This window comes from Lepisosteus platostomus, chromosome 11 (genome assembly GCF_059453375.1).
Source record: "Lepisosteus platostomus isolate fLepPlt1 chromosome 11, fLepPlt1.hap1, whole genome shotgun sequence".
Classification (NCBI taxonomy): domain Eukaryota; kingdom Metazoa; phylum Chordata; class Actinopteri; order Semionotiformes; family Lepisosteidae; genus Lepisosteus; species Lepisosteus platostomus.
In genome coordinates this window covers 26,999,491-27,017,479 of record NC_142621.1, presented here as the reverse complement: position 1 = coordinate 27,017,479, position 17,989 = coordinate 26,999,491, and the positions used below count along the sequence as shown (strand labels likewise).

Here is a 17,989-nt window from a genome sequence, read left to right as displayed (position 1 = left end):
CTGGATGTGCTTCTTTAAGGCCCGTGGACGGCAGTGGACAACTACTGCTACTCTGATTCTCTTGCTCTGGTTTGTGGTAGAGGCTGAAACGGAGATTGCAAGATGCAGAAATTTCAGCTCTAAGATAAAAAAGCTAAGAACTAGTATTTGTGAAATTACTAAAAGTAGTCTGAATGTGACCAGAGTAACTCAGTACCAAAGCTTCTGACCTGTCATATGGATGTGAGCATGACGTCAACACTCAACTTAATGATAAGTTTATTTGCGATTGGCAAGCATCATCTCAAATGCCCACCATGTATTAGACACACATGAATTGATAAAGCATGGTAGAACAGGCCCTTAGTGAAGCATGTCACATGCTGCAGAAACAGCAGCCAGAAGCAAGGATATAATTTGTCAGATCTCATTTTTGGTTACCGAAGAAGCAAGGAGAAAGCTATTGTTGAGTACAGCATATGTGTGACACTGACCTTTTTGGGCTACTGAGAAACTTTGCCAGAGAAGAGTAACCTTCTTTGATGAATCCCAGTTCCAGCAGTTCAGCTCCAGCAGACATGCAGGTGTGAAGATCTCCCACCATCCCTTGTGCAGATAACAGTCACAGGTTCCCTTGTGCAGAGAACAGACGGTGTGGGCTGCCATTTGGAATGGTAGAAAAAGTAACCTTGTTTTTGCAGACGGACGTTGAAATGTATCTGAATACATCTATACAGAATCGTGTTCTGCCACACTTCAAGGTGTTGTACACTCTCACACCCATACACTTCAGAAAGACTGTCACTGACCCCATAGCCAAAAGCACAAAACGGTGAAAGAGAGGAAAAAAAGGCCTTTAACTACAGAGTGGAACCATATGATTTGTATAAGACGTTGTATAAAAAATAACACACAGGATCATCTAGAGATGGAGCCAAGAAAAACAAGCATATAGCCTGCAACCTCAGAGCAGTGGAAGAGCACAATCTTCTATAATTATCAGAATGTTGATACCACACCAAATTGCAGCCAAGCATAATCCAAAACCCATGATAACACATCAAAGCATACAAATGCATGGACTGTAGACCTGACAGTAACGTACTTGCATTAATTCATCTAATCTATTTTCTAACTGCTTTATCCAATACAGAACTGCAAGGGAGCTAGAACCTATTCTGGCTAGCAACTAGCACAAGCTAGTTGTGCTAGTTGAACTGACACAAGGTTATCACAGGACACACACAGACACAAACACACTCACACCACAGCCATTTTTTCCATTGCTAATTACAGTAGCCTGCCAGTATGGTATTTGTTTGGATTGTGTGAGAGCTGAGTAAAGCATGACAGTAAAAACAGGTAGGAAATCATGCGTTGATAAACACACAAGTACACACCATACAATAAATTATTTTTACATGATTATAACACGATCAGGCTTCCATTCCAAGAGGAATCATGGCTTTCAAGTTCCCACATTATGCAATTTGACTCAAGCATTCCAGTACAAACAGAATGAAGCAACAGCAGGAACCTTTTCTATTAAACTGAAACTAGCTGTGGCAGACAGAGCAAGAAAAGCTGAAACTCCTTCATTTTGAAACTCTTCACATTTCCTCGATGTGTGGATGACTTAAAGACAAACTAAGATATTTTCCATCTCAAAATGACTCGAAAGCAAGTTGTTCTGGGTACAGAAAGTGTTGCACTAATTCTGGTTTATTTAATAACACTCTAGAAGACTGACAACATGGAATACCAGCCATTTACAATATAACCAACAGAGATTCAGAGAAAAAAGTTCTTATTCAATCAACTCCAGTTTAAACCAGCAAGGGATGGTTGAGATACTTTAGTTGCATTTCTGTCTGTTGGAATATAATTAGAGATTAAAAAAATTCAGAATTATTTATAGAACTTCACAAGTCAAAAAAGTAGCAACAGAGGGAATTTGTCTTTTTCGCATACACCAATTTGCTCTTCATGAGACACACAGACAGGGAGAGAAGCTTGGGGTCAGAGCGCAGGGTCAGCCATTTATACAGTGTCCCTGGAGCAGACGGAGTTAAGGGCCTTTCTCAGGGGCCCAACGGCGTAGGGATTCCTCTGCCGGCTGCAGGATACGAACCGGCAACCTTCTAGCCACAGGCGCAGATCCTTAGCCACAGAGCCCCCACGGGCCAGATAACTAGTATTTTAAGCTGTCTTTCTAACATATTTTACTTTAAGACTTTAAAGCCACAAAATAGTGTAGTAAAACACGATCCATTTAATCTAATCAGTTCCTGTCAATTTGGTAATTTCTGACTTTTAACCATATGAAATACGAGGGTAGAGTGATTTAAAATGCATGTTGTATTTGAAAATTAATAATACACTTGAGATGCATTAACAGTTGAAACATATTCTGGAAATGCAAACCTGCAATCACTACACCCCATCTTCCAAAAATGCATCTCTGCCACAGTTACTACATTCTGTGGTTTGAGGTTTTAATTTCAAGGACTCAAGATCATATATACAACTGTCAGCAACACACACAAAGTTACAAACTGACAAACTGTAACAGAACCCCCAAAAATGAAAGCTCTATAACACTGAATTTGCTTTCATATTTCTAAATTTAAATGTTAATTGTACTTGAGATGAGAATATTCTGTACTAGTCCTTATTCTTGCACTGCATTTTGTTTTCTGAAAGCAAAAACAAACTATCAGTGTTAACAATTAAACTTTACAATTGTGTATAAAAATCCCTTGGATTTAGATTGATGTATAAAACAAGAGGAATTAAAAATGCAACAAATGCTTGGGTATTATTTGTAAATGATAAAATTACATAATTTAAATTAAAAACTAGTGTGGGCTCAGAAAACAGAAAAGCACTCAAGAAGAGGCCTGTAGGGCTGGCAAAGACTATCCCCACTGTTAACAAACTGACCTGTAAAATCAGATATCACAAACGATGCTGATGGCCACATGGTGCTCAGATGAAGAAGAGTTGGAGTTACCGACCAAACTATTCTGGACGAAAAATGCTCTTCAAGCAATTTTGGAAAACATGAGAACCTTGTAAAAATATATGTACAGTGTATAACCATTGGTTTTTTTTTTAGAATATCCTCTTCCTCTTTATAGCTTTTGATCTCTAAGTTACAGGTTTCAATCTGCCCTTCATGCAACTTTGAAACCATCCTGCAAGTTTCTTTGTGATCAAAACAATTCCGCACCTTTTGTCTGTAAACAATAAAAAAAAAACATCCACGAATAAAATCAAAATTCATGAAACAGTACACTGCACATTAAAACACTATTGTTTTATTGTTGGAAACAAACAATGCGGAAACCAGTTACTTCCCAGTAATGTGATGACAGGAATGAATTGGACACAATTTTAGAGTGCAATCTATTGTAGGGGTTTATGAGTTTACAAAATCTTCTGGCTGAAAAGACCCTCCTGGATATAAAATGATATAATATAATGCTCAAAAACAGCACCACAACATTTGTAACATTCTCAACACTCAGTCAAGACATTATCGTCATATCCAGGATGTTGACTGATTATTGAGTAAGTGTTGATCATATTTGTTTGATTTCTAGTGAATATATATTTTTTTTGTTCTCTGAAACATCTAAGAGGACACCAGCAGGGTCCTGGGACAACAGTTTTGGGAACCCCTGATCATACAGGGCAGATGGATATGGGTCTTTCAGCCAAAGACATCAAACAATGAAATGAAAGTGTTTTAAATAGCTTCTCTAAAACCATCAGAGCTGGCTTACTCTCTCTCAACCACAGCATGGTGAGAGCCAGACATATGGGTCTTGTCTGATGGGATCCTTGAACAAATATCGAAGCCATTAAATGGTTTACTTATCACTGGTTTAATAGTTAATGCATTCCATGGAATGTTAAGCTGTACAGGATGCAGACTGTATTGCCGATATGGTGCGCGCTGCTCTCTGCTCATGCCTTCCCTAGCCTTTGGAGGCGGCGTACTGACGCAGCAGAGAAGAAATATCCTTGGAGTCGGTCACCTCTTCCGGCAGAGATCCCTCCCTGTCCTTGATTGACGGGTCGGCTCCGGCTTGGAGCAGGAGCTCCACTATATCTGCAAACTCGCATGCGGAGGCTGGGGGGGAGGGGGGAGGGGGGAGTGGGGGCACCCAAAAACGACACAAAGGAGGAGAGCCTGTTAACACTTGTGACAGACCAAGAACAAAAGCAAAAGCACAGAGGCCACACTTCGGCCACATCTTTCTATAGAGGTCAGACAGGTCCTGAATGAGAACGTGAATTCTTTTGTGTACTGTAGAGGGACCTCTCAGGCTTTGTGTCTCACTTTCTCTTTAAGACGACTTTTCCTTTGCTGCTAGTATCGTGTCAGGAGGAATGCAAATGGATAAATACTGAATGGCAAGAGAGGCTCATGGTTTAGCAATACAGACTAGGGTGCATCGGGCCCTTGATTTGACTCTAGTTCAAGAAATCTCTAGGGGACTGTTCTAACAGTAGAATTTATGGCATGCAGTAAACCCTCAATTAATCATTTTCTAGCACAGTGGCCCCGTGCAAAGAGAGGTGAAAATGAATTTTCATTCTCTACTATTTGTCTCCTGGAGTTCATCGCTTATGTTTATTAGTCATTTTCCCCTCCCAGCAGAGGGGCCCATTGGTGCCTGGCCCAGGCAGCAGCCCGCTGGAGGGCCAGATGGCTCCTCTGGATGAAGGGCTCATAGGACACAGGGACCGCCTCCCTACAGGGTCATGTGACTCTGGGGAACGAGAACAGCTTGATTTCCTCTGGGAGGTCTGGTGATTATTGCAGTTCACCCACCCCCCCACAGACACTCTGATCAGGAGAGACGGAGGACCCAGGCAGCTGATGGATGATAAGAATCTGGGCAGAGAGGGCACGGCCACGCAGTCCCAAGCCCACCCTGCGATCCGCACGCGCGTGTGTGCTTCACTGTGTATGCACGGGGGGCATGTTTCACACCCACCCCTTTTTGATTGATCATAATTAAACATCATTAACAGAGGGGCGGAACCCTCAAATAACATAAGTAAGTCACCGGAACCCTGCATAGCATGTTCACAAATGTCACCTCTAGACTCGACACTCTGAGCTACAGCTGCTATGTCATTAAACTCGTGAGGAATGAGTGGTGTCTGTCTGTGTGCTATAGAGCAGCTTTGTGACATATGGCTTTATATCTGCCTGCATGTGCGCAGGTGTAATTGATTATGTGCCCCTCAGTCCCAGTATGCATATAAAAGAAATTACAGACATGTTTATTTAATCATCGTCAAGAGACATTACACCAATGCTCCTCCCAAAATGAATGAGACAAGAAATAGGTAGCAACTAAAATACAGCTCTCATTAAGGCTCAAGTATGCTATTGTATCTATCTCACAGTACAGTGTTCCACCTGAATCTCCGTTGGTGCAAACTGTAAGTTATTGGTTTTTCACAGCCACATCTGGTTAACTTGCACAGAAACCTGTTAACTGTTGAAACTTGTCCACTGTTATGTAAAAATGATGGAACTATCATATGAACTATTTCCTTTTTTGGAAAGAAAACACAGTATCTGTGTTGTGAGTGTCTAGGAGAAACCAAAACTGCTGAAACCAAATGTCTAAAACTCAACGGAGAAAGTTCTCATTTCTCTTGGGTTTAAAACTCAGGAATGGCAACAAATAGTAAATACCTATACTTTGTGCTTAGATTCCAACTCAAGAACGTATTCCATAAAAATGTCCTATTACCACAATTCCAATACAATGTTTTTGTATTTTGTATTTTTTTGGGGTCTAAATAAATTACTGCCATTACTCATGCCAGACCTGACATTTCATGACCACTTACAGCACAGTAAATGATAACGGTCAGAAGTGCATTTGTGATTAATATCAGTTGAATCTTTCAAATTAAGTATTCTTACCATAGTGTAAAGCAGTCTGGCCTTCATCATCCTGTGAAAATAAAAAAAGAACAAAGATCATCAAAACTGAGCACCTGAAGCCCATTGGTGAAGAAAAGGAAAATACATAGAATACATCCATTTAATTTCATTTTATTTTCAAGCACAAACTGTTTCACAATATTGCAGTTACAGAATGCAAGAGGCAAAAAGGCACCAATTGCAGCTACCAAATAGAATAATCAACTTTAAACTGTTGAGTGCATGACTTTGTATTTGGTTAATCTGTATTCTTTTTGTAGTTCTTTTTGTACATAAATTTGGCATTTTTAGAAACAATCATTGTACATAAACTGAAGAAATTAATTGAACAAATCCTAGAAGATTATGTTATCCACTTAAATATATTGTATATAATATCAAGCTACGCACACATTTTAAGCTAAATATTAAAATAGAAGTAACGGATGGCTAAGAATGATAGAAAGCATTTCTAGGCATTTGGTGAGAATGTTTGTCACAAAACAAGGAACAATGGAACTGTAATCAAGTATTTTTAGGCCAGGCTGTTTTGCCATGTTAAACGAAGCTGGAAAGACAAAATCCTATTCTATTAAGAAAAGGATGACCTCAAACACACTTCCAAGAAATTTTAAACTTTTTGAAAATCTTTAAATATTGTTGCAAAGACTAACTGGCTTTGTTCTTGTTTCAGGCCCTGGTGCCTCCTTTTTTAACCATGGAAAGAAAAGGTAAAAACTTTATATCCAAAAGGTCTGGAAAACACCAGAAGAGTTTAGACATGGGGATTATATGAGACGATTAAATATTGATTCTTTTTCTGAACAATTAAGGCACTTTAATTGAAAAAAGGGCCTCAAACAGCCTGGACACTCAGAGCTGTATCCACATCATGTTATCCAGACAACACCAATGCATCTGATGCACAAGGGTTAAGAAAGCATGACTAATCGGGGAATTAGAGCTCTGTTGAGAAGAGCTAAAAGGGTGAATAGGTAGGGCACTGAGAGACTGGGGTCGTCGTTAAAGGTTTCACCATATAAAATGAATTACCAGCAGAGCTGCTCTTTCACGCAACTCAGCAAGTCAATCTGTGTGAAGAAGCCATCCAGCCGGCTCAGCCCACACACACATTATATGGTGAAGCAGACCAGAGGAGACTCTGACCGAGGATAAATAAAAGCACTGTTCAAGTTGTGGGTCAGTGTAGGTGTAAATCCTACAATTAAAGACAATTAAAGACCTCCGCCCTTTCTATGTGACATGCAACAGTACCAGGAAATTAACTGTTAATGTCCAGTTAACTTTAGACATTTCACCCAGATAATGATGACAAACGGCAACACTGTGATTACGTAACACTACAGTGGTACCGTGTCCTATATATAACCTATCTTCATGGTTACCAGTTACATTTTTTAACACTTTAAGTTGCTGGATACTCAATAGACGAAAGGGAGAATACATTCCTGGAAAAGAAAGCAATTCTAACATTATACTTATACTAATTCAAGATCACTCTAATAAAGAAAGATACATTGCAATATTACCACCCCTCTCTGTTCACAAAACTGGAACTCTTCCAAGAGTAAATAATGAGCAGAGAGATATAAGTAGTGTAGATATAAAAAGGTAAAGTTTTGAAAAACTAACGTTTCCCATTTGACTTAACAGTGCAGGTGACTATACTTATGCCAAGAATGTCTAACAGTTCAAATCCTTCAGGTGGGAAACTGAGAATTTTTGCACTGTTGGAGGCAAAGTCATCTTTTAAAACAATGCATGCCTGATATGTTTAAATTCAGTTAAACCTTATGGGAGTGCAAATTACTTTCTATAATGCTTTCTAACTTATTAGAATATATATACTGTATATTAATAGTTGGTATATTAATAACTGCATGTTAGTCATTAGCTGAGTCATAGTCATGTAACAAAATTATTTATTTTCTAAATAACTCACACTCACATTATTATACATTTATTAAGTATGATCTGCAAAACCCTAAAAGTTCTGCTAGACGTTTTATTAGTACTGTAGATTTCAAGGTCAAAAGTCAGAACACATACACTCCATTTTTAGGACAGCTAGCAAAACAGACTTCCTTGTTCTGGATTATTACCACTACCATTTTTTGCCTGCAGAAACCTTCTAAATGTGCATTAAAATAAAATATTCTACCGACAGTGATCTGCACTGGCAAACTTGCAATTACAAGTACTGCCAAACTAAAGCATATCTAAGAGGAGGTGCAGGAGGAAAAGGATACATAACTGTTTATAAAACTAACCCAACAATAAGGATAGCCTTAATAAGTAATGCGATGTATTGAGCAAGGTTCTGAAATTTTTGCAGCCAGGTGCAAACCTATTCTTCCAGCAGAACCGCCTTCAGATGACAATGTGATACAGGAAACTGTGATCCACAACTCATAGTCCGCATACGGCCCAGGTACTGTCTGAAACTGAGATCCATCTGACTGAGGGCTCTTAATATGTCAGTTAGAGCAGTTCCAAACACTTGTAAACACTTCTTCTAAACTGATCTGCTTGCTGACAAATGTAAAAAATGAGGAGTCTTGTAAAAGGAACAGAAAGAATGTTAACTACTATTTCTGATCTCAGTCTGTCCTTTTGGTAAAAGGGGAAAAACAGAGCACACAGAATGTGAAAACTTTGATCTTCTTTACAGTATAGAAAAGCAGATTCTACAGTCAATAATTTACAAGGTTCGTAAGTCTCTGCTTGTTGATGTTCTGTGTGCACTGCCCAGTGTTTCAGAATAAGCACAAATTCCATAATCTCCAACCCCTCCTGTGGTCAGGCGGGCAGCGAGTGGCTTCCCCACAATGCGCTTTTAGGCAGGAGCTCTTAAACAATCCCGAGACTGATCCGATTGTTCCCCTGTGGACAGCCAGCCCAGGGGCTCACTCTAGAGTCACTGATTGGATTAACAGCTTAATTCCCAGAAGATGAGTGGAATACTGATGCCCCTCCGTGTGAGCATGGCTGTAGCTTGCATGTCTCAGCCACAGTTGTCACATTTAACCCCTCGTCCTGCCCGTGCACAGGGCGTCCAGACCTCACAATCAAGTCCCTGTTTTAATAAATGCTGTCAATCAGGCACAAGCTGTCTCATTGATCTGATAAGAAAACCAAATAAATTACATTACAAGACTATCTACAACGATTCCTTCTCTGGGCAGTATAAATGCATAAAAAATAAATGTGACCAAATTAGAGTTTCTGTTAATCACGTTTTGATGGCACTGTGTACATTTTAACGTTTAGATCAGGGAAAAAAACAGAGAAAGACAGAGATGTTACAGCATAAATACATTTTTTGTTCTTAAAAAAGGTTGACAGTTGTTTTCTAAAAATGGCAGAAGGCAGGTTTTTATGCACATAAATACATACAGGAATAATTAAACTGTAAGGGGTTTAGTGGCACTAAGCTTCTTTCAGTAATCTCACTTGCAAGCTCTAGAAAGTCACAGCTAACAAAAACGGGCACACAACTCCAGTTGGATGGATACTGGAAACATTAGCACCCCAGACCCTAAGGACAAAGTGAGGGAAAATGGAAAAATGGAAAATGGTCTTCTGAAAATGCAGCATTATTATTCTCTACTTGTTGCTTATGTAACTCACCTGTAATTACCACTCTTTAATACACATATTAACACACTCTTAAAACACAAGTGCATCTGATTCTATTTCAGGATGTCTTCTCTCAAACACTAATTCAGTACAGAGGGTGGTGGGGTCTTCACGGGACCTTTGATTCCTGTTATTCAGGAATGATTGTTGGCACTGATCATTCTAAATAACCATGTCGTCCAATTGGTAACAGCAGGAACAATGGATTATATCATGCACAAGGGAAAAAGTAGGACTAAAAATACAGTACTTCTTAAAATCTTTAGATTTTATTTTCTGTCTTCCTTGGGCTCCCAGATGGTACAAACCAGTAAAAATACTTCTCGGGAGTGTAGTTTGAGCCATATAAATGCAGACCTGAAGACCTGTCTTTATAAGGCTATAAGAAGTTACTTCTTTACCCAAAGGGATGCAGGAGCATGGAACAAGCTAAACAGCCATGTTGTAAAAGCTGACATCCTGGCTTATTTTTAGGGAGGGCTGGATGACAATTATCCACTTACTTCCAAACAGGCTGAATGGGATTGTAACCCACGGTCATTCACATAGTTTTTTTTTACATTTCATCTAAAAACTGTTTGCCCAGTCTTGAATTTTTGAATTTCCATTCTTTTTGAATTTCCTTTGCAGGTTTGCAGCTACAGCATTTGCAAACCTTTATAGTTTAAAAACTATACTAGAATCTAGATTGTATGTTAATAAGAGCAGTGATCCCAAATATAATGATACAAATATCTGCATTACCCTGGATGTATACAGCTTTCAATTAAAATATATTTTTTTGTGGAATTTTATTAAAAGCCTTATGAAAATCTAAATATAGCATATCATGTTTGGATACATTACTGTTGTTGCTTCTTCAAAGAATTCTTGAGTTAAGCAAGGCCTACCTTTTATAATTCCATGTTGCCTATCCCCTGTATGTACAGGTACTACATTAAGAACGTTCCACCCAATGGGTTTTATTTCTTTTTATCTTTAGAGACCACTGAAAGATAAACCTTGGGGTTTACACTGCAACAATGTAACAATTGACTTTAAAGAAAAATGAATACAAATATACCCACAGAAGTAAATAAAGTCAATAAAGATTATCCCATCCACCCATTTTCTAGCCACTTTATCCAGTACAGGATTGTGAAAGAGCCAGAGCCTATCCCAGCAAGCAATAGGCACAAGGCAGATAAACACTGGATGGAGACGACAGTCCATCACAGGGCACACACAGACACTGGACCAGTTTTCCCAGAAGCCAATTAACCTACCAGTATGTCTTTGTACTGTGGAGAAAAACCCATGGGAACATAGATAGAACATATAAACTCCTCACAGATAGCACCCAGGAACTGAACCCAGAACCTAGAGCTGGGCGATAATTCGATAACGATAATTATTGTGATATAATTTTCCTCTATATAATTTTAACAAATGTTCGATATATATGTTTATGCTTTGCGCATGATATGCGCATGCGCACAAAATACTGCGTGAGTGCGTTTGCGTGTTGCAGACCGGGCAGCTAACAGATTTGTTTAATGTTTCTGCTGTTTGGCAAGTGTTTGTTGTGTTCTTAAAATAAAAAGTTGTTTAATTTACCAATTAACTGTCTGGTTTCCTCAACTTTCACTCAGGAGAAAAAATCTGCCTTTAAACTTGAAAGAAATAATGATTTGACATTTATCGTGATAATTATCGATATCGACTGATATGAAACTTTTTATCGTGATGTTTTTTGCCATATCGCCCAGCCCTACAAGAACCCCAGCACTGCAAAGCTACGGTGCTCTGGCAATATTCTTATATAGCACATAAACGATTCACAATCATACATGTTCATATTTCATAATGGTAAGGTCATGTTTATATGGAGTAGCTCTCTTCTTCTCAGTGCAGAACTTGCATCTACTCTGGTAGAATTATGGTGCGAGTTCTGTATCCTTTGACAAGCTTCTGTAACCCATTTGCTTCAGTCAGCCCAGGAGATACCATGTACTCTTACTTTTCTAAATACCACAGAAACCACTTAGGCTTGTGAAGGACTAAGATAAATGTATAAATGTAATTAAACATTCACGGATATTTAGTTTTTTTTTCTATCCTTTTATAACCCATAAAGTTTACAATGCAAATGTAGAAGTGGTCAACGAGTATGTGTACAATTTTGAACAATTTCTGATACTCCAGACAAATAAGGATTTATGAGTTGCAAGGCTAAATTAAATTCAGCATATGTGTCCAGTAGTAGTCTAATGTCTTTCAAGGCAAAAACATATGCATAAGAAATCCATTTCCTCCTCAGAAGCCCTGCTTTTAAGTAGTCACTCCGGTGGCCCAGAGCGGAGGTACTGAATAAGTATTAGTACGGCAGCTATTTTACTAGACTCATTAAAGAGCTCTAACGTGAAAACCCCGCTCGGAAGCCACAGGGCCGAGGGGGGTCAGCGCCCCTTGTTTTGCAGAGCGTAAGCTAATGCCTCATGAGCAGCTTTATGGAATCAGGGAAATTGGATTGTCCCCCCATTTGGTTTTGGAAAAAAAAAAGCTGCAGCATTTTTATTCATCCCATTATGGAAAAACAAGAGAACCCTTTTTAAAATGTCACCAAAGTTTCCCTTGCACTGCAAAAAACGATATCTGGAAGGCCCTGAGCTATACTGACATGGCTATGTAGGTAAAGGCTGTGGATTAGAGGAACAGTAAGAAGGGCTTGTTCAAAGCTAGAGTGAAGTACAGCAAAGACTATAGTGTATATAGAACCCAGTCATATTAATATGAGCTGCTGAAATACCACCAAGCACCACACAGGACAGGTGCCAAGACTTTTACATCTGGCAACAGGTATTGTCCATCAAGCAGAGCCAGTTGCAGACGTCCACGATGAAGGACACTGTACAGTATATGACACACAGCAAAATAATGACAGTGCTGCTCATTATAATATGGCTGTTTTCTGTGCATACAGTTGTTTCACAAATTGTGCACACGTCCTTTTCTCACTGAAATTCATCTGTTCTCATATTTTACCAGGACATGACACTGTTTGAACAGTAGGTACCAGTACCTTAAAACAAAATACATTTTAAACCGAGAGCCTTTCAGTCCATCCTTCATCTTTCATTTACAAAAAGAACGCTGATCCCAGAATGATGCACCAATGTTTCTTTGAGAATGCAGAAGATTCATCTTCAACTAAATGGCTTGATTTGTTCTAGATACCCACAGCTTTTTGGAGGGCAGTCAGTCCATGGGACCTATACAATATTTGAAAATGTGGAAATCAAAAGCATATTTTTCACTATTATTTTTCTTCACATCCAAAGTTTTAAATATAGCCAGAAACCATAATCCAAGAATCATTTTCATACACAACATTCCTAAGAGATGATACTATAGGCTTGCTTTAATTTTCTCAGAAAATTAGGAAGCAGAGCACGCATTTCTCAGAACAGCAACAACTATAGTACCACTACAAAACTTGTTACTATCACAATACGTATGTTATTGATGAATATGCTAAGTGCTCTAGGCAGCCTACTTATAAAGATACTGCTATCTCAGGGTTTCTTACTATAAGTTTAAGGGATGGAACGAGGTTTTTACAACAAACGCACAACTAGAAGGATACAGTAGTATCTTAATATCTCACTGGAGCAGAAAAAAAAACAGTTTCTTGTATTTACACATTTAACTCAAAATATAATCTCATGGTATGGCAGGAAATGCAATAGTAGTTTCATCTTTTCAAACCATAAGCTTTAATTATGACTCTACTGTTTACTCCTGCTACAATTCTGTACACATTTTTGTCAAATCAGCTCCAGGCAGAGACAGACCTAGTATTTAAAGCTGCTATTGAATCAAGTGGTAATAAACGAAACCGATGTCTCTAATCAATTGCCTCAGTATAGAGAGCAAATACTGCAATGCCAAAATGCCTGTATCCCATTTATTGAACAGTTGTGACAAGCTAATTTGTACAAAAGTTCTGTCTTCTTATTCAGTTTTAATTAAGTATTGCACATTTAATGCACATGCACAGATGGGTCTGTATGTGGTTTCTTTATTTTGTGTGGCAAAAGTATCTAATCACTCATATGAAGAATTAAATTAAATGTTTACAACAAAAATTGATTTATGTAATTGCTTAGTTATGAGCTACGGTAAATAAGGAATAAAAGTGATTAATATCCTATATTATCAGCTGTAGTCCTGATTTAGGGCCAGTCTCAAAACAATCCTCTTAAAGAAGTTAGAATGAAGACAGCATGAAGAAGAAACTGGTGAAAGAGGTAAATATTGTCCTACAGTTTCTTACAAATCCTAGTATACTCTGAATATACACTGAATGGTCTTGTATAACTCAGTACAACTGCATGAAAAAATACTGATGTATACTTTGTCAGCTGTGCAGGGAATAACTTTGGCGCGAGATGACTTTGTCAAAGACAGGTCTTATTGGCCGTTTCATTACAGCAGGGAGTACTAATCACAAAGTATCCAGAGAAAGTGGGATTCATGTTATTTGTTTTAACTGTTTAATATAAGTTAGTGATTACTGTTGTGTCTTTAAGTTGATAGATGTCAATTACATTGATTTAAAGCCAATGCCTTAAGCACTTTGATTATATAAGGGAGGGGTACTTTTTAATCATATATACTAAATACTGTAGTACATCATGTGACAGTATAGGAATGGACTTGCATCCACGCGAATTTGGTTATTCATGACAGTTCTCTGCTACGAATCATTGCAAAAGTCAAGACCCCACTGTAAAACCAAGTGCATGTCAGATGCTTGTACAATTTGGCAGCAACAAGCGTGAAGGTGTCTATTCTCCAGTTGACATCAAAATCACCGTATATGTGTCCCAGTCCCACACAATAAACATGCCCCTGTGTGTTTTCAATTTTTCGATCAGGCCATGAGGTTTGCATATGACAGCAACTGTCCTTTCAGTATTTATAATAAAGAGGTCAAAATAAGATGTATGTATTTCAGAGCCAAGGCCCCTTTAAAGGATCATCTCCAAACTGAAATGTTCTATTTTAATATGAACACTTCTGCTGCATAATGTCCAAAATTCATGATGTACTGTATCATGCACAATTACAGGTTCTGCTGTTCTTAGGACTGCACTGCATGCATCTAAGGAAAGGCTTCTCCTAAGAAGAAAAGATTTTATTTAATTAGTCTGTAATGATCAAAACAGTTTAGACTTTTGTTTAAATCTAAGCATCTTTCCAGACCTCTGATCTGTTTAAGAAAGACGCTCCCTAGGCACAAAATGATAGCTTAAAGCACAGGACTCTCAAAATTGATCTACAAGTCAAAAGGCTTTCTCCTTCAGAGGCACGGAGCCTATAATCATCCATGTGACCAGAGAATGGGGTAAAGTAATTAGCCACAAGATGACCAAAGAATCAGCTATGCACTGAGAACATGAACTCAAAAAAACAGAACCTGGTCAATTTCACATAAAGTTAAAGGGGCATGCTTTGTGTGTGTAAGTGCTGGAATGCGTGAGGAGGCATTTTTGAAGATTCAGGTAAAGAAATACAGAGGCCATTTGGAATTCTGCAGTATGAATAAAGCAAATGGCCTCCAATGGTACACAAGCAGCCAAACGTTTTTTGTTCTTACAAGCTAGTACAATCCCGTAAAGTCTTGTACAGTTCTGCTAAAGACAAATGTCCATCCAAAAACACAGTTATCTTACATTAACCTCTACCCCACACGACCACTTTAAAATATACTAGGCATTTATTCTTTAAAAACATTATTCATTCCCCAGATGGTTCCCCTCTCGTGTCCCCCATTTTCAGTTTAAAAATCAGGGAAGCAAAGATCAATTCATGCACCTGTAACCAGACTTTCTTAAGTTTTTAATATGACAAGCATTCTGCAAAAAGAGAAAAAAAACTCCAGGAAGCACAGCAGTTGTACATCCAATTCTGCTCTATTCAGATGCTAATGTAATTTTGATGAGCATGCACTGTTAATCATAAGCAGGAATAAAAACGAAGGTCCCCTTTACAGAGTCTAACTGATCTAAAGGGCGTTATATGCTTGGCTTATCAATACTTTAAAATTCAACTCAGATGTCCTTTGTCATAATTTTTCAAGATTGTGAGGATTATGTGAGATGAAGATCAAACCCGCAAAAAGTAAGATCCTGGTTACAAATGATTGATGAAGGCTTCTGTCTCTACTGGATGTCTGACCAAGAGTGACACATCTGAGATTTTTTTTCCAGCTTTTTAAAGCTGTACTGCCTGTAACCATTTTGCCAAAAACACTAAAAAACAAAGTGAACACAGAATAAATATGAGTTAATTTGGAACTGAAGTGCTCCTGTCTTGAGTGGATAAGTCTAGAATAAAGTACCTTTCTCAATGAGACATAAGTCTGTCTTGAGGATATAACCTCAGAAGCCTCTGGCAATTAACGAAGACCCCTATAATCACATTCCCCTTAAAAATAATACATAGACCATGATTTGATGCAACAGAATCACAAACAGAAGACACAAACACCAGAATAGCCCATATTGAGATGCTGACGCGTCAATTAGAAACTACTTTGTTTAAAGCCTACAGCTCTTCAAGCTTTAAATTCTTTGTTACTCACTCCAATTCACCATTAAGTAAAGTTGACAAGCAGACAACATTAAAATAAGCTACATGTAGCATTGTAGAAATAAGACTAGGAGGTGAAATCAACTGGCAGGATGACCCACATATTAGCACCTCCTGTGGCTCACAAGGAGTATTGCCAACAAGAGAAAGTCCCAGAGAGGAGCAAAATCACTCAGTACAAGGTTTAATTACATGGATTATGGTCTCAGGAAAGACTTAAGGATCACTCTTTACTCTCTATGCAAAAAACGGCGAAGGTGAGATTATACCGAGGTATTCAAAATTCTAAAAAGATATTTAAAATCAAATTCAGAAAGCAGAAGGTGAGGACATATCCTATGAGGACAGTTTTGCACCAACTGTAGAAATCACTTTTTTTTTTTACAGAGAACAACCAAAGTACAGAATTGATTTCCAAGCCAACTGTGGGCAGATATAATGGTATATTTCAAAGCTAAGCCTGACTGTATACTAAAATCACTTATGGCAAAATAATTAGGTCTACTGATCTGAAAGTCCTGTTTGCATCATCTGGTTATGATATTACATCACAAAACTGTCTCTGAAGATGTGTCAAGGAGAAGTGACACCCCTCATCTGCCATAACATAATGAAGACTTGAGCATAAACAGTAAATGTAGATAGTTTTACAACACCACTTCATTACAGCAACAGCAATTCAGCATTTATCTTAAATCAAATGAGGAGTTTCATGGAAGATCAGCTCAAGGACTATCCCACCAGACCAGTATGTGGTAACAAAGGTAAAGCAAACTCTCATAAATATGACAACGCATACCTTGATCAGGGGATGAAAAGATATAGGACTGTGAATAGACAAATGATTAGAATGAACTTGTCAGAAAGAGGAGCCAGGAATAAACACACATCTTTTAGTGGACAATGATGACTAACATCTTCTTTCAGAGATTAATGACGAATGAAGCAGTGCTAAATATTGCTCAGGGTTCGTGCTGTGAGAAGGGGCACTATCCTCGTCTCTATTATAAATGAGAATCCATTCTTGATCCACTTATCTGGTTAAGAAATAAAACATTTTGAGAATGTAGTGTAACATACAGTACAGGGTACCTGCAAAATGTAAAACCTTTTGCACTTAAAACACTAGAGTGTAGTCAGGATCAAAAGAAGGTGATATGAAGAGGTAGGCCTGTGTTTTTTCTGCCTTTTGGCGATCCCATTGCTTATTTTTCTATTACAACACTTGCCAAGGTACGATTTGAGGGAGTGTGTGTGTGTGGGAGGGGGGGCACGGAGGGCTGGTGTTAAAAGGATTAGGAAGCGGGGTGAGTCTAATCGAATCCCAGCCACCTTCCTGCGCTCTCAGTGTTAACCTTGCCAATCAGCGTGTGAGAGGGAGCGTGTCTGGGCGCATTAGCTCTGGCACGTCCTTGAGGTGCCCGCACGCCCCACTCCCTGCTCCCCAGCACCAAGGAGTGTTTAATCCCATTACAGGGGCTTCTCCTGACTCCACCCCCGGCATCTCCCCCTGTAACCAGCTACCAACTCTACACATCAGGAGGAGACAAGAACACGTTCACGGAAAGAGTGAAAAAAACACCCCAGCAAACCAGAAAGCAGAACTATCAAGGATGATTTCACCCGTTATCGAGGACTGAACATTACTGCTGGACTGATCATTACTGCAATGCAGTTTATTTACGGCTACTTTGCAATGGATCCCAGAAATACTTTTTAAAATTCCGTGCTCTGGCTTATTGTGAGTTGAGGTTTGCA

General features: G+C 38.7%; 1 protein-coding gene across 1 annotated transcript in view; it reads right to left on the bottom strand.

Moving 5' to 3' along the window:
* Positions 1-3,283: 3,283 nt before the first annotated feature.
* The window catches only part of LOC148652324 (acyl-CoA-binding domain-containing protein 6-like), a 69,614-nt gene continuing 54,908 nt past the window's right edge, over positions 3,284-17,989 (bottom strand). Inside the window, exons 8-9 of the mRNA XM_088598957.1 lie at positions 5,936-5,966; positions 3,284-4,117 (exon numbers count right to left, since the gene is read on the bottom strand). Coding sequence (XP_088455083.1) covers positions 3,963-4,117; positions 5,936-5,966 — 186 coding nt within the window. The 3' untranslated portion in view covers positions 3,284-3,962. The remainder of the gene's footprint in view (positions 4,118-5,935; positions 5,967-17,989) is intronic.